This window comes from Plasmodium berghei, assembly GCF_900002375.2.
Source record: "Plasmodium berghei ANKA genome assembly, chromosome: 7".
Lineage (NCBI taxonomy): Eukaryota > Apicomplexa > Aconoidasida > Haemosporida > Plasmodiidae > Plasmodium > Plasmodium berghei.
Genome location: NC_036165.2, coordinates 48,547 through 67,500, shown reverse-complemented (window position 1 = coordinate 67,500; position 18,954 = coordinate 48,547). Strand labels below are relative to the sequence as shown.

Here is an 18,954-nt window from a genome sequence, read left to right as displayed (position 1 = left end):
GGGATATGTTCCACAAGAGCTCACGCATCTTGCTTCTACACAAACCCCACGATTTTCTACTCATAGAAAGATTCAAAAAAAGATTAATAGGGACGAACCCAAATAACCCTTAAATCTCTTTCTATGGCTTGGTATCGGTAATCCGCTTTAGCGCCATCCATTTTCAGGGCTAGTTCATTCGGTAGGTGAGTTGTTACACACTCCTTAGCGGATTTCGACTTCCATGACCACCGTCCTACTGTCATTATGAACCAACACCTTTTATGGGATCTCATGAGCGAATATTTAGGCACCTTATCCAAGCGTTAGGAGCATCCCTCATCGCCAGTTCTGCTTACCAAAAATGGCCCACTTGGAGTTATCTTATTTATAGTGGGAAAAATACAATAAAGATATTAATCCCTTATTACGTATTGGGAGTTTGAGAATAGGTCAAGGAAAACGATTTCCCTGATTCCTCTAATCATTATCTCTACCTCGTAAAACTATATTAATCAACTCCAGCGATCCTGAGAGATCTTTCGAAAATAACCAGCTAATAGGCTTTTCGATTAGTCTTTCGCCCCTAAACGTGATTGAAATGAACGATTTGCACGTCAGTATCAATTCGATCCTCCATCAGACTTTCGTCTGACTTCAATCTCATCACGCTTAGTTCAAAGCCTCTCGGGTCCTAACAAATATACTCATACTCAATTAAGCATAATCGCCAACCGGCATGGTATGCAAATTAGGGAAACACCCTAAAGATCTACCAATTAATTACATTAATTACGCGTAAATATAAGAATTTTCATTCTCTGTTATAGTTCGTAACATATATACGCTCGCACATTTGTTAGACTCCTTGGTCCGTGTTTCAAGACGAGTGGGTTAAGAAAGTACTTTTTAGAAGCAACATAAATTAACAGGGGCAACCCCAGCTAATTGATATCCTCAGTAAACATAGCAAGCAATAATAGTTATTTTTCCAACCATATTAGCGGAAGGAAATGCGATATCTTTACATAAGCAAAAATAACCCTTTAACTATAATGCAAATGCAAAAATTCACTGATGCTCCTTTTAATAAGATAGAAATTAAAACATGAATCCAAAAGAAACATAGAAATAAATCCCATCTTACGTTATTTCTCTCTCAATCCGTTCCATCTTAACGATTTCAGGTACTATTTAAACCTCATTCCTGAGTACTATTTCATCTTTCCCTCACGGTACTTGTTTGCTATCGGTCTCCTACAAATATTTAGCTTTATGTGAAATGTATCACACACATTTGTGCTCCAATCTCAAAGAACACGACTCTACAGGAAACAGTCCATCTATAATTGTTAGGAACTACGGGCCTTTCACCCTCTAAGGAATAGTATTCCTACTAATTTCGCACCCAACAAAAACATAGAAAGGACTAAATCCCAACCAGACAATTCCACACTGCGGTTTTAACCACAAAGCGGATTTTCCTTTTGAGCTTTTCCTTGTTCACTCGCCGTTACTAAAGGAATCATTGTTATTTTCTTTTCTTCCGCTTAATTATATGCTTAAATTCGGCGGATATGCCCTCCCAGCATAATAAAATATTATCATATATATACGAATATAAATATCCTCTTTCCTCAAATCCATACTTCAAGCATAAATAAAGCAAAACATAATATAAATATTATAATTTGCTTTTGAAAATATATAATTTTCGACGAAATAATCCTATTAAAAATTATTTCTCTTTTTCTATTGTAAAACAATTTGAAAAAGCTTATGCTAGAAATACTTCCTTTTTTCAGAAAAAATTAGAAAAAACATTCGCCTTTTCTAAATAATATTTATACACAAATATAAATATAATAAAACATACTTATGAGGGAGTGCCATTATTTCTCGTAAAAGAAATTGGCGTAGTTTACATTCAGCGGTCCGATGATTCACAGTCATTGCAATTTTCATTGCTTATCGCACTTTGCTGCGGCCTTCATCGCTGTAGGAACCAAGACATCCATCGTTAAGATTGTGCTAATTTATTTTTTATATAATACAATTATATATATTAAACACACATAACATACATAATCGTTTATATTAAAAAAATAAACACATAAATTCAAAATAAAAAAACAAATTCATGCAAAAGTTTGATTGTTAGACTTGTAATGCATATATTTTTGTTATAAATACTAAACAAACTGTAATAAGTATTCACTACATATACAAAGTACATATAGCAAAATCAATATTACATAAGTTTAATACTTAAAACAAAAATACATACAAAGATTTTTATATATTATTTAATTAAACTAATAAAAAAATTTACATAATATAAAATTATTATTATTAATTTAATTAAATAATATATAAAAATCTTTAATCTTGTAATAATAATGATCCTTCCGCAGGTTCACCTACGGAAACCTTGTTACGACTTCTCCTTCCTTTAAAAGATAGGATTTACGGTCCTTCCAAAAAAATAAAAATAAAATTTCTATTTTCTTGTCCAAACAATTCATCATATCTTTCAATCGGTAGGAGCGACGGGCGGTGTGTACAAAGGGCAGGGACGTAGTCAGCACAATCTGATGAATCATGCTTACTAGGCATTCCTCGTTCAAGATTAATAATTGCAATAATCTATCCCCATCACGATATGTATTGATAAAGATTACCTACACTTTTCAGTGGAGGAAAAATATATACTGAAACATAGGCTTTAACACCTAAGCACAGATATAAATTTAAGCACTCGTTTTACATATCAGTGTAGCACGCGTGCAGCCTAGTATATCTAAGGACATCACAGACCTGTTGTTGCCTTAAACTTCCTTGTGTTAGACACACATCGTTCCTCTAAGAAGCATTAAATAAAGCGAATACATCCTTACTAGAAAAAAGGCATGTCGTAAACGCAAGAATCATAATGAAAAAGAGCAAAAGGTAAACCAATTGATTAATCAATATGCCCACATAAACGTCAAAACCAATCTCCCAATAAAGGATATAGAGTACTCGCCGCTAATTAGCAGGTTAAGATCTCGTTCGTTATCGGAATTAACCAGACAAATCATATTCACGAACTAAAAACGGCCATGCATCACCATCCAAGAAATCAAGAAAGAGCTATTAATCTGTCAATCCTACTCTTGTCTTAAACTAGTGAGTTTCCCCGTGTTGAGTCAAATTAAGCCGCAAGCTCCACGCCTGGTGGTGCCCTTCCGTCAATTCTTTTAACTTTCTCGCTTGCGCGAATACTCGCCCCAGAACCCAAAGACTTTGATTTCTCATAAGGTACTGAAGGAAGCAATCTAAGAAATCCCCGAAGGGAAATCTTATTTAAAAATTTTCATCCAAAACCTAGTCGGCATAGTTTATGGTTAAGATTACGACGGTATCTGATCGTCTTCACTCCCTTAACTTTCGTTCTTGATTAATGGAAGTATTTTAGGCAAATGCTTTCGCAGTTGTTTGTCTCCAGAAAATCTAAGAATTTCACCTCTGACATCTGAATACAAATGCCCCCAAGCTACTCCTATTAATCGTAACTAAGCCAAAATAAGAAAAAAGAACAAAAAATTTGACTTGTTCAATTTTGTTATTCCATGCTATAGTATTCAAACGCGAAAACGCTTTAACTGTTTGCTTTGAACACTCTAATTTACTCAAAGTAACGAGAAACCCAGTGATAAATCATTGGGCTCTCAAAGGGTCTGTAATTAAAAGAACTACAACAAGGCATGAAGATATCGAGGCGGAGCCAAGATTCTCGCCAAGTGAGTTACTTAAAATAATAATACCCTTGAAGTTCAACTACGAGCGTTTTAACTGCAACAATTTTAATATACGCTATTGGAGCTGGAATTACCGCGGCTGCTGGCACCAGACTTGCCCTCCAATTGATTTTTGGGAAGGTTTTAAATTCCCATCATTCCAATTATAAAACCAAAATTTGGCCTTATATTGTTATTTCTTGTCACTACCTCTCTTATTTAGAATTGGGTAATTTACGCGCCTGCTGCCTTCCTTAGATGTGGTAGCTATTTCTCAGGCTCCCTCTCCGGAATCGAACTCTAATTCCCCGTTACCCGTCATAGCCATGTTAGGCCAATACCCTAACATCAAAAGCTGATAGGTCAGAAACTCGATTGATACACACTAAATATAGTAAATATATTATGTGTTACTTCTTTGTTATAATTCCTTTAATTAAAAATTTTTCTTATAAGGCTTAACAAATACATGCTAATTACTCCAAGAAGTAAAAAGCACTTAAAGCAAGTATTAGCTACAGCTTTTCCGTAGTTATCCTTATAATAAAATGTCAAGTAGATTATAACTGTTTTAATGAGCCGTTCGCAGTTTCTACATATAAAATATGCATATACTTTCACTTGCATGGCTTAATCTTTGAGACAAGCATATGACTACTGGCAAGATCAACCAGGTTACTATATATATCAAAATATATATTAAAATACTATCTATTATTTATTATTTCATACTATTATAAACTTTACATAATATTAATTACTATTTCTTAATTAAATGCAAGAAAATTTTCCTGCATCAAAAAAATAATAATAATAAATATTACATAAAAATAATAAAAAATAACATTTCAATAATAAATATTATTTTATTCTATATTTTATTATATACATTTTTTATTATCTTTTATAAACTTAATTATAAAAATTTTAATTTGATGTTTTATATGTAAATATCTTAGATTATTTCTTTATTTTCATATTATAAAGATATAATAAGATTAGTCGCACCTAATAAAACGAAGCACAAAAATTATTACAAAAATATTTTTTTGCCTTATTAATTTTTGTAATTCTTTATTATGATGCATATTTTATACCAATTTTATTATATATAAAATATAATAAAAATATTAAATAAACAGTATTTAAATAAACGAATATTAAATTAATGAAATAAACAACTTTTTTAATGTAACAAAAGCCATCATTATGATTTTTTTAATTTAGAAATTTCCCACGTTCTTTTTAAACAATGAAAAACTTCACAAATTGGTCCAATCATTACAATTAAACTTTATTATTATTATATAAACCAAAAAATGTTAATAAACTAATTATTAACATAAAATTATTAAATAATTATGTATGTTTAAATAATACATAATATTTACACCTATATAAACTTAAATACTAATCATTTTTTCTTAATTAAAAACAAATTACAAATTTAATTGTTAAATGTTTTTAATTAATAATAATTATTAATATTAACACTACGAATGGAGGGCGTTCTGATATTATTATTCATTTATTTTTTTAAATTTTTTTTATAAGAAATAATTTAAAATTTTCAATTTTTAATTTAATCAATTAAATCAAATTTAATCATTTAAGATGCCAGGGGTGATCCCCTTGATATATTTTTATTTAATATATTATATATTAAGCACTTTAATTTATGACACATGCACCGAATATTGTAAGTGCACTAAAATAATATATTACATCATATTGTTTTATGTGGTTTTTAATTTATATAATATAGACAATCCACTAATATATTATGCTTAATATGTTATATATTCTCTTAAATTTACTGTTCTTTTTAACTTCCGTGAGTATAAATATATTCCTTTAATTATGATAAATGATATATTTAAAAATATTTTTTTTTGGTAATTAAATTTATTTAAAGCGGTAATCAAATTCTATAATAAAATATTTCTATAAAAAATATTTCTAAAAAAAATATTTCTATAAAAAATATTTCTATAAAAAATATTTCTATAAAAAATATTTCTATAAAAAATATATCTCTAATCAAACTTTATTATTATAAATTATTCAAGTTTCTTATTTTTTTTTGTGGAATATTCATTTTTTAATACTTCATAGTTTAATGTTTCGGTATGTTTGTTTACCAAAGTTATGCAAATTACAAAAAGCAAAAAATATTTCTTATATAAGTTCCCTATAATGAATTATACAAATGTGTATTATAATGATGAATATGAAAATGTTAAAGATTATTTTCTGAATTGAGTAATTACTCTGGGCATAGGCATTTAAACAAAAGAACCCTTTTATAAATAAAAAAAGTGCTTGTTAATTATGAGAAATGCATAATAATTGGGGAATATTTTATAATATTGTGAGTTTTGTATTATTACGTAGATATATTATATTAGGTTCTATCTCTTCTATATATGTATATTGTTTACTTGTTGAGCTCAACACCTTTTAAGAACAAAAATATAATAATTTTCATTATATGTTGATAAATTTGTATACACGCAAAAAAAACAATAGTGTGTTTAGAAAAGCACATAAATAATTATTATAAGAAATGCATATGTTTATATATTTTATTTTATTAATTTATATATTTGATTATTCATAATAAGTTTTAATGCGTAAACACAAAAAAGCAAAAGTATAAAAAAAGGAATATTTAAGTAATGATTCTATATATAAATTATATCTTATTCATATGTAAAAAAAATAATTCGCTATGAAATACATTTAAGAATAATAATGATACTGAAAAATGATATAACTAGAGTAATACAAAAAATAATAAATCAAGGCATATAGCGAATTAAAACAAATATAAAATTAATCTAATCAAAATATGCATATGCATATATATACAGATTGTCGACGTTATTCCATTAGTTCATTATTTTATACTATATTAACATGCATTATACGCTCATAAGCATATGGCAGAATTGTATAATAATTATAACTTATTTTACTTATTTATTCTCTAGCTTTATATTATTATTTAATAATTATAGAACCACGTTATATTTTTTGCTTTAGGAATTTTTTTATAATAAAGGCATTACGTTCGTATCATTAAAAATAACAAATTAATATAATCGTTGATTAAGCCATTAATTGAGTCGTAACCCAATTTTGGCATTCGTCGCGAACCACTTTAGTAAGTTTAGTATTGTTATTTAATTTGCCTTTAAGTACCTTTTCCCATATTCCTTCTACATCATTTTCCCAATTTATAACTTGTTTATTGAGTACCTTTTTCTTTAATTTGTTCATTATCTTTTTTAATAATTGATCATCTTTTCTTTTTATTTCGTGTTTTTTTTGTGAGATTTTCTTAACTAAATCATGCCAATCACATAAGGATTTACTATATTTCATCGGATCATTTACCTCTTTTTGGACTTTCTTCAATGCCTCATATAATGTTGTATACCAATCATTATATTTACAATCCTCCATGTATCCCCAATAATGATAAACTGATTTTTCAAATTCAACCCATCTATCTACAAGGTCATTAAATTCCATATCATTTGAAAAAAACGATCTTAGAATATTATATGGTTTTTCATTACTCATTGATGATAAAATCCGAGAATTTATTTGTATGATGCCAATTTTTTTTATATTTCCATTGTTTTTTTTTTCGAAAAAGCTGTAATAAAAAAATATATATATATATATATATATATATATATACATATATAAATAAACGAAATTAAAATTTTGTTGATATATATTTTGGGTATATAAAAATATTTATATTCAATTTTGGAATAATCTGTAGAATAACATACAAAACAATAATGAAGTGTATACTATTTCACGGTTCATTATATTTTATAATAGTTTGGACATACGGCAATAGGCATATAACAGCCAAAAGGAATGAAGCCACAATTTTGCGATACTTAGACTGTTTTGTATTCATTTTTTAATTTTATATTTAATAATTCTTATATAAAAAATAAATATTCTTTTAATTAATTTCGTCAATAAATTTTGTTTTATAAAAAATGCATAATATGAATATTTATTGTGCGATATTTTTATTTTAGGGTTTTATAATAATAATTTAAATATTTAAAAAAATATCAAATAAAATATTAAAAAAATTTTAATATAAAATGTATTATTTTTTTTTAATTATTTGTTAAATTATGTATGCTAATGTGATATTTTTTAAATTGTTTCGAATTAATAAAATTTATAGTTTTATCTAATTATAGGCAATAAATTTTTAGTATCTTAAATGCTTTATTTAACTTTTTTATTATTTTGTAGAATTATTAATATAGTAAAATATTAGCATTATTATAATTTTAGAGCTTTCACCACCAATAAAGTGCATCTTTATTGAAAAAGACCTATAAAAATTATGTATTTATTTTAATAGCAATAATTATAAATATATCCTTAATAGAAAAATTTAGAAAAGGTCATGAACTAAAAGTTGTTTTATTTATTTTATGAGGCATAAGACAAAAAACAATTATGTTATATTATTTTTTGTTTTTCATATCATTTAAATACTTAATGATTGAAGTTTTGTTAACATTTTTTTTATGACAAAAAAAAATATTTATTTTGTATAATATACAACCCAACCTACACTATTATGGTAATTATATATAATAATATTTAGCGCACTACTTTACAATTTTTTATATATTTATAGGAATTTGTGAATTTCATGTTTCATATGAAAGAATATTTTTTATAAGAAAATAACTGTAATATATAAATATAATTTATTTTTTTTTCAATTCACCTTTGAATAATTAATGCATAGTATATATAGATCTAACTGCTTTTCACCATTTTGAAATATAATTATTATATAATATGACCTACACTTTACCTATATATAAATTAAAATAAAAAAATAAATGAGTTGTGATGTTCTTTATATTAGAATATATTATGTAATAAAAATTTTAATTTTTAAAATTAAAACTTATTATATGTGTTTTAAATAAACTCAATAATATTTAAGGTATATTTGTTCATAAATATTAAACAGTTATATTATGTAAATTAAATTAAAAAATATGTAAATATATTGATAGTAGCCATAATTATAAATAATTCTTTATTCATTATAAATAAATAATAGAGATAAACAACCCTAAAAAGGAAAATATATGTTATATATAAAATATATAAATGTATATTATTTAAATTATTATATTTCGAATAAATACTTTTTAATGATAAGAAAATAAATAAAAAAATGTGTAGTTTAGTTAACATTGTTTCTTGTATAATTTTGGTCATAATAATACCATATTCCACAAATAATGTAAGATTAAAATTGGAAGCAATATAGATCAATACGATATATCGTAATTATATGAATATAAATACATTTAACATTATTTCCTTCTATTTGTACATATATAGAAAATATCAACTAATTATGCATTTCGACGTATACATTAACATATATATATATATATATTAATATTAATTTGCAGGGGGTGTTTAATAATCCTTTTGATGTAAATAGAAACCTCAATGACAAAAAGGAAATAAATAGGAGATATTTATCTGAAGGAATGTGGAATAATTATTACAAAATAAAATTATCTAATGACAACATTAGAGAGTATCAATATAATAATATAAATTATCCCCCCCAAAAAAACAATAATAAAAAAAATAAACCAGAGTCATCAGTATATCAAGGAACTAATGATAACAATTATATGCCTAATTATTATGAAAATGGTGAACCAATAAACTATAACGAACAAATGCTTCCTTATAATACCACATCATCGTTATTAAATTCTGTAATAAACGATACTCCTCCAAATATACCAAAACAAAATTCCTTTGAATTAGCATTACATAGTATTGGAAATTATGTAGCAGATAAAGTGTTTTCTCCTTCCATTTTAAGTCAGATTTTACCCCTCGGTGGTATAGTAATTTCATGTTATTTTATGGCGGCGTTGGCAGGACTTTTCAAGTATATTATATCAATTTATTTCTTATTCAAATTATTCAAATCATTCTATAGGAAACGATGCGATAGAACTAAAACGACTCCCAATAGGAACAATATTCCACCTTATAAATAACAAAATAATAATTACAATAATAAGAAAATAAGTGACAAACGATATATAATAATACATCCATATATTCATATAATATAGAAAATATAAATCTATATAACACTTAAAAATAACAAAAATAAAAATTATTATTTGATTATATTAAATATATAAATTATGAAAATACAATGTGATTAATATAATTATCAAAATTTTTGTGAAGTTTCATATGTATATGCACAACTCATTATATATGACCTTCAGGAAAATTATATAATTAAAAAGAAAAAGCATATATTACTCATAATATAATAATATGTTTTAATATAAATAATTATTAATTTATTTGATTTGTGATATTTATTATATGCGTGTAATTTTTTTAATACCTATTTTATATATGTATTCTTTAAAATTTTAACAACGTAATAATAATAATAATAATATTAATATTTATTTTGAATATATAATATTATTGATTTATGATTATATTTTCGAGCTAATGATATCTATAGGTATGTGGATATGCGTATATTTTGCGATCTATTATGAAATAACCATTTGTATAATTGTATAGGAGTATTGACCTAATATATATTATCTACATTAGAATACACAGATATTCGTATGTATATGATTCATGCTTATTAATTAATATTATTCTTTAGCATGAAATATAAATAAAATATTTATGTTTAAGTGCAGTGACTTGATGGTCTTTGATAAACTTGTATGTTTTTTTCGACTTTTCAAATGAATAAATAACAATCATTATTTGTTCGCTATCAAGCAATACTGCATAGGCACTAGAAATACTCTTAAATTTTTATAGTATGAAATCATTTATTCTTATTTAAATACTTATACAGTTGCAGTTTCCTAGTTATTGTTTCTATATATTCCCTCGTTTGATTAAGAGAATCGCCTTTTTTAACCCCAAGACGCTTCAATAATCTCACAGCTTAAAATATGGGAACAACATAAATGATGTATATATAAATACAAATGCTGTGATGATATTAGCATTAAATGTAATTTTTATTGTTTTTTAATTCCTTTGTGATAGTTACTAAAATATTTCATTTATATAGGAAGCTATTCAATTATATGCAAATGATTTTTTATATAATAAAAACTATATATGCTGCCTTAAGACTATTTCTATTTTATTACTTTTATATATAAATTAATAGATTTTATAACTTTTACTTATAAAGTTTTCATTTGTTTGAGATTAATAAAAAATACAAATAAAATATGTTCACTATTTATAGTACATGAGCGTTGAGTAGCATAATCTACTAATATATTTATAAAAAATAATTCATTGATGAGTAGAATAAGACGAGTGTTTATGTCCTTAAAATAAAATTTAAAATGCGAAAATAAATTTTTATAAAAAAAAATATATTTATTTATTATTTTTTGAGCCAAATTTTAGAATAATTGATATGCACGTTTTGTTCTATATATTTATTTTTTTCATAAAATTATAATTGAATTATTACACTAATTTTTGTATTCATTATATAATATATAGTTTTATATATTGATTTTTATTAGTAGTATAAGGGGCATATTTAAATATATCCTCTTTCGAAAAATTGGTATCGAAATTATCGATACAAAAAATGTTGTTAAAAACGCCAGTAGACATAATACAGAAGTAGTAGTTATATTACAAAAGATAAAGATCCCAAATCATTCAATGCTACAAATACGGCACTGAATAAATTAAGTAATCGTATAATAAAATCATAAAAATTAAAGATATTAAGGATATCATGGAAAACTACATAAACAACAAAACACAAAATAAACCCATAACAATATCTCAAATAAAAAACAAGTGAAAAATATTTGCTATTATATACTATCATAAATGTATATAATATTTGTCCCTATATTTATGCCCCTTTGTTTACTTTCTCTTTATAGATCCAAACTTTGCCATTATATCCTTAGAAATATTGGTGCACATTTATTTCAACTATATTCAAAATGAAAGAAATATGTCATAAAAATTGAAAATGAAATATGAAAATTACTAACAATTTTCGCAGATATATGGATGAATATTTATATTTTTCTGTGATCGAACTAATTCATTTGATTATTATGATATACCCTAACTACTGAAAACGTCTTTGAATGCTTAAAATAAATTTAAGTGATGTTAGTATATGCTCGCATATTGGCGTACTCATATAACATGTATATTTGCATGAATATTTTTTTATTTTCGCATTTAAACGTTTTCTCATTTAACTATTTGTCCAATGATTTGATGATAACGTAACCCACTTCTTTTCATATTTAATTTTATTATTATCGATATTTGACGATCTGCCCATTTTAAAGAACATAATTTATTATTTATTTACCCTTAAATTTTTCTTAATTTGGTTTTTCAAACATGGTGACCTAATATTTAGGGGAATTATTTCGAATTTCAATACTTTTCAAGGGTTATAATTTAGTATTTTGTTTCAGTGTAATTTACTGTGAAATATTTATCATATTTATTGATATATGTGTATGTTTGTTAAAAATAAACAAGAGGTACCTTATTAAACAAACAAATATGTGCATCATAACTATAATTTATACCCATAAATGAATTATAAATATGTAACACATAAAATGGACGCAAACAATAATATAAAAGGCGTCATATAAAAAAACAATTTTTCACAAATTATGATGCATGCATTTTAGTTTTAATATAAATTAGACATTATATATAGTAGAATTTTAATATGATATTTTTGTATTTTATTCTTAATTTGGGGGTAGATAAATATATTGGCTCTTAATATGTATATTATATAATATGCTTACTTTATCTTATGGAAATTTTTATTTAATAAAACTTAACATTTTGTATTCCATATTTTTAAATTTAATATTATAATATTCCGTCGAAAAATGTAATAACAATATTATATATAAGGCTAAAAGACTATAGTAATATTTATTTTGAAGAATCGTCTAAATTTATTATATATGAATTAATAAATATACTTTTTATTAATTAAATAAGTTATATATTGTTATAATTAATATAATAACATATAGATGCATACTATATTTATCGAGATTCAACAATTTAAATTGTTTATAACAGGATGATATTCCTATATTAAACCTTTTTTATAATATAAACATATATAAATATTAGTAAAAATAATTAAGCGTTCGAAAATAGATTAACAAAAATGCATATAGATGTATATATAAGAAATATTTAAATTTCTATTATAAACATTCTATTTTTTTAATTCCTTTATTTTTTTGTTATAATTTTAATTTATATTAATAGAAATTGTTTTATACATATTTATTTATATATCATAAAGGTATAATATTAGGTTATTCACTGTTAAATTTTAAACTTCATAGTTTTAAGGATATATGGATTGTGAAATGTATAAACTATATTATAATTATAAATAGTTAAAATGATGATATATAACCATATTAAAAAAAAATTATTTACATTTTGTTCTTATAATTTTTCTAATAATTATAAAAAATTTGGTATATAGAATTAACGTTATTGTTCTAATATATATAATATTGTATCAATGACCCAGCACTAAATATGTTAAATTGGGGAAACATATACAATTATATATTAGTGCAGAATGTATAGAACATGTATGTAATAATTAGCTTAATTTAACTAATAATATTTTTATTATGTTACTATATATATATATAAAATCACAAATATATAATTTAAATATAATATTTTTACGAAATATAATATATGTTCTAAAATATTTGATTTAAAACTATGAAACGAGGAAATATTATACATTGATTTAATGTATTTTTATTAAGCGTACTAATTACTCCGTTGTACTATACAGTGGTATAGCAGTAACAATAATAATAGTAATAACAATAGATAAAGTATTAAATACGAAAAAATCATTAAATTAATTTGATTCAAATACGTTGATATATATTAATTATATATATTATTAAACTTGTAATAAGAATAAAATTGTATGCACAAAAAACCAAATGGAATATTATAGCTTTCAACGAAGTATGCTTTTAATGTGCTAATATTAAAACTAACAATACCAAGCAAAATAATATTAATAATTCTATAGTTTACTTAAAAATATTGTTTTTCATCATAAAACTAAATATAGTTTATTATAAAGCATGCATTACAATATTATTTATTAAAATGTATTTGTATATATATAATATCAGGACATTCAAAAGGTGTTACACATTATAAAATGTATTTTAATATATATATCAATTAAAATATAAAAACGAACTATAAACTGATCATGTTCTATCCTAAAAAACTATAAATATTAATATGAAAGAATAACCATGTCAAAACATTTTCCATAAAATATAATAGTTAAATTTGTAGTGTTCATTAAATGAAATACTCATAAGTACATTTTTATATTAAATGATGTGAAACATTTACATACAAAATAAATTTTCATATGATGAACAAGTGATGGTTAATTTTAGTAATTTAAACTATATATTATCCACAAAATTAAACATATTTTGTTAATATAAATATTCCAATATTAAATTGTTAAAAGCTATTACGTGGGTTATATGTTTTAACCTTTAAATCCATATAGCAATATGTTCATTAAATTTAACATATTTTGTGCTCTACGTTTTATCTTATCATAATTTTTTGGATAGGATTTATCATGTCGGTTCTATGAAAAATACAAAAAATGATAAATACATGGAAGAAATACTTCAATTTACAAGGACAAATATAATATATTATTCATATATACATTTATACAGAAATTATATATTTTTGATGAATAATGAAATGTAATTATTATAATATTAAAAATTATATATTGGTTACGGATTCGACATAGGTAACACCAACGTGATCGTATTCTTTTGTGATAATAAATCCGAAAAAATTAGCAAACATATTTTTTAATACTATCTGTCTAATAATATCGTCAAAATCAATATGATCATTGAGCAAGTTTACACCTTTTTTGCCCTTTTTTTTATTGGCACTGGTTTCGTCATTTATATTTATCGATGTATTGGCAAAAAATGTTGTATTCGATTCCTATAAAATGAATAAATATATATTTAAATAAATTGTATGTAATAACTTGAAAAATATGATATATATCGAGACGAAGGAAAAAAAGATCTTCTTCAGGTATTGTAAATAACCCAAAATTATATTTATGGAATGGTGTGACGCTATATTTTTGTATCAGTATCAAATTTGAATTGTGTTCGAGGACAATTCTTGGTATAAATAAAACTATAATTTTATATAAATGCAAATCAAAATATTATGGAGTTTAACAAAACAAAAAAATAATGGCATAAAACATTGAATAATTACACAATAAATATAACATAAAAGTGATAACCATATATTAAATTGTTTAATTAACTATTTTTTATATACCTTTACTATCATTGGAACCAAAACCATATAAATCCTTGGGTTCATATAACATTTTTACTATTTGATTACACTAATGACAACAAAAAAAATATATTCATATAATAATAATTATATTTTTTTATTCAAACTAAATTTCCCAACATAAAAAAATATGTTTGTTATTTATACCTTATTTGGATTGCGGATTTTAAGATAAAATTTTGCAACATCTATACCTCCATAGTCCGTAAAACTTATAAATCCTTTTTCCTCAAATGCATAATAACTGCAATTACTATTTTAATTACCATAATATTTTAAGCGATCTATAACATCGCACATAATTTCTGATGCTTTTTTAGCTTCTTCATAATCAGTACACGATAGTAAGTCTCGATTTTCATGATTTTCAAACTCTATTGATCAAAATGGAATTATTTTTAATTTATAAAATAAACAAATCGAAATGTATTTATAAATAGTATTTTGATGATCAAATCGACATGCAAATGCTTATTTGGGCGAATATGCATTTAACACTTCGATAATGGTACACGTATATGTATAGTTATATTATATGTAGATATATTATATAAGCGTATTTTTTTACTTATAATTATTTGAAATAAGCTTGGTTAGATCATCATTGTCTAGAATAAAATTACCTTGAGCATCTTTATTTGGAATAAGATTATCTAAATAGTCTTTGTCTTGATTAATGTAGTCTAGATATTCTTTGTTTGGAATAAGATTATCTAAATAGTCTTTGTCTTGAGTAATGTAGTCTAGATATTCTTTGTTTGGAATAAGATTATCTAAATAGTCTTTGTCTTGAGTAATGTAGTCTAGATATTCTTTGTTTGGAATAAGATTATCTAAATAGTCTTTGTCTTGAGTAATGTAGTCTAGATATTCTTTGTTTGGAATAAGATTATCTAAATAGTCTTTGTCTTGAGTAATGTAGTCTAGATATTCTTTGTTTGGAATAAGATTATCTAAATAGTCTTTGTCTTGAGTAATGTAGTCTAGATATTCTTTGTCTGGGGTAACATTATTTTTGACAGTTTTTATCAAATCAATTTGGGATATATTTGATTTGACTAGAAAATCTATGTCTGAAGCTGGTTCCGTTATAAGATTATTATTTTTCATAAATATTCCCATCTTTAAAGAATGTTCTAAAGAATCATCGGGTGAATCAAGCTCAGTTGCAAAGGATGTATTATTCACATATACGAAGATGCTTATAAGAAAAAAAAAAATTTTAATATAAAATTTATTCATTTTTGAACTTTACAAACATATGTTAAATTACATATTAGTATTTTTTTTAATTAAAAATTAACAATTCGAAAAATAGCACATGTATATTAAAGTTGAAGCAAATAATTTTCTCCAATAAAGTATAAAAAACAAATATTTATTTTAAAAAAATACAAATTATTATTTAAACGAGAAACTTGTATGATTTTAATAGATTTATAAGTTTAATATATTTTTTATTTAAATAATTCAATCACAAGACGACGTCAATAACAGAACGTTTCATAAATAATGAATATCAAAAATATTATGATTCACAATCTCATTAATATTATAATATCTAAAAATAAATAACTTTAATTATATTATATAAATGATATTTTTAGCATATAGCATTATGAATATACAAATTTTGTATTTTTATAATTAACTAAATTCAATTTAAAATTTATAAAACATATCATTGTATATGAAATTACATATATATTTATATATAATAGAAAAAAACGTTGTTGCCTAGTAGAAAATCAATCATTTAAAATAAAAATATGTATTTATTTTAATATAATTATATATATTTACATTAGTAATTATATTCAAATAATTGTTTTGATATATTTTCCATTTTTTTACAATTTTTTTTTGATAATGCATAGTTTTTAATATAAAACATGTATTGTATTTTTAAATATTAAAATAATTTAATTTAATCTGAGAAATTCAGTTAATTTTATATATTAATAATACTATAATAATAACAATATTTTTTTACCTCATCATAATAATAGTATATTAAAATTTATATTATGAGAATCACACATTTTGTGATTTTTTTATCACTTTTAATACAAATTTTACTAAATAACATTTTTATAGCAAAATTTTTAATTTTATAAAAATTGTGTATTGGTAGTAATATTGACGTCCATGCTTTTTTATAAATGAATACAAATTATAAATTTCCTTTTAATAGTAAAGCATAATATATATAAAATTAAAAAAAATACAAATAAATAAAATGCTGAAACATAAAGTTGTTAAGCCAAGAAATATATATATAATTAATTTATTTTTTAATTATATTATTCTTGTTGAAGAGGTGTTCATATTTGATGGGTCAAGGTTATGTATTATGGGTTATAGTTTTGTTCACTGAATTTTCGTTTTGAGTTAAGGTTCGGGGATATTGTAATTTAATTTTTTATAATTTGATAATATTTATTGGTATGTAAATGTTGAATATATATATATATATATATATATATTTACCATTTCCGTATGTTTAATCTCGAGCTGAAGCCTAAATATGCACCCCCAAAGGGACATAGACGTTCATATGAAAGGGACTGCATACCATATTTTCCATATGTTATAATACTTATATCTAATTCGTTCGTATATATTAAATCTGGCAATATTATAACTTCGAATTATATATTTTATTGCTAATTTTTGGCTAACTATATATAAGAACCCTTATTATCTATTATATAAGACTTGATCCATAGTTATATTGAATTTTCCACATCATAATGTACAATGGATTTCTTTATTTGGTGAAATCTTTTATTTAGTAAAACTTATCATTTGTATCATATTCATTTAATTTAAATAATGTTATCAAATTGAACTATATAGTAATTTCATATATCAGGGTATAAATTATAATTCGATTCGTTTTGAATAATCATCTACATTATAATATAGCTTCAGGTTAATGGGAATATTTTTATTGTTAATTAAAGATATTACCAATATAGAATTGGTAGTCATAAAATATAGATGCATGGTATATCGATCTAAAATCGACAATACAACGATATATATAAAATATGTTTTATGTATCTAGCATTTTTAGTAACACAATAAAAATATACATATTAATAGTAAATTACATTATAGATATAGGCATACTATCCTTTTATTTTTCGATTATATATAGTTTCATTTTATGCTAAAGTTTTAAATTCAATAATAGAGATAGTTCTATACACATTAATTTATTTACTATAAAGGTATAGTATTAGATTAATCACTATTGATTTTTAAATTTTAAAGATTTGAGGCACAAATAAATTATTTTTAAAATAGTTAAAAGAAAAATATAAGTATATTAATAAAATTTAATGTTATAGTTTGTTATAATACTTATAAAGAATTTGGTATATAAAATTAACGTTATTGTACTAATATATATAATATTGTATCAATGACTAAAACCTGAAATATGTTAATTTTGTGAAATATATACAATTATATATTAATGCAAAGTATATAACAAAAGTATGTAATAATTAATTTAATTTGAATTAATAATATTTTTATTAGGTTATTATATATATATAAAATCACAAATATATTGTTATTGCTAAATAATATGTTCTAAAATACTTAATTTAAAAACTATGAAACAAGGAAATATTATACATTGATTTAA

The 18,954-nt window shown here is 23.2% G+C and overlaps 3 protein-coding genes and 3 non-coding genes across 6 annotated transcripts in view; 1 reads left to right on the top strand and 5 right to left on the bottom strand.

Moving 5' to 3' along the window:
- Nucleotides 1-1,581, bottom strand: part of PBANKA_0700761 — a 3,789-nt gene extending 2,208 nt beyond the window's left edge. Inside the window, exon 1 of the ribosomal RNA XR_004611897.1 lies at nt 1-1,581. This exon is cut by the window's left edge and continues 2,208 nt beyond it. This is a non-coding gene — a ribosomal RNA (28S ribosomal RNA).
- A 268-nt stretch (nt 1,582-1,849) lies between these two features.
- Nucleotides 1,850-2,008, bottom strand: PBANKA_0700741. The gene has a single exon (XR_002688201.1). It is a non-coding gene; the product is annotated as a 5.8S ribosomal RNA (ribosomal RNA).
- A 365-nt stretch (nt 2,009-2,373) lies between these two features.
- Nucleotides 2,374-4,415, bottom strand: PBANKA_0700721. The gene has a single exon (XR_004611896.1). It is a non-coding gene; the product is annotated as an 18S ribosomal RNA (ribosomal RNA).
- A 2,454-nt stretch (nt 4,416-6,869) lies between these two features.
- On the bottom strand, nt 6,870-7,698 carry PBANKA_0700700 (Plasmodium exported protein, unknown function; the record flags this gene model as incomplete). The annotated part of the gene is made up of 2 exons (XM_034563904.1): nt 6,870-7,422; nt 7,628-7,698. The coding sequence occupies 2 exons, from the start codon at nt 7,696-7,698 to the stop codon at nt 6,870-6,872; spliced, it is 624 nt and encodes a 207-aa protein (XP_034420754.1).
- A 1,302-nt stretch (nt 7,699-9,000) lies between these two features.
- On the top strand, nt 9,001-9,853 carry PBANKA_0700600 (Plasmodium exported protein, unknown function; the record flags this gene model as incomplete). Its single annotated transcript, XM_034563903.1, has 2 exons — nt 9,001-9,069; nt 9,245-9,853. 2 exons carry the CDS (start codon nt 9,001-9,003, stop codon nt 9,851-9,853), a joined length of 678 nt encoding a protein of 225 aa, XP_034420753.1.
- Nucleotides 9,854-14,436: 4,583 nt separating this feature from the next.
- Nucleotides 14,437-16,538, bottom strand: PBANKA_0700561 (fam-a protein; the record flags this gene model as incomplete). Its single annotated transcript, XM_034563902.1, has 7 exons — nt 14,437-14,541; nt 14,703-14,921; nt 15,061-15,125; nt 15,276-15,345; nt 15,444-15,484; nt 15,563-15,670; nt 15,920-16,538. 7 exons carry the CDS (start codon nt 16,536-16,538, stop codon nt 14,437-14,439), a joined length of 1,227 nt encoding a protein of 408 aa, XP_034420752.1.
- Nucleotides 16,539-18,954: the final 2,416 nt, after the last annotated feature.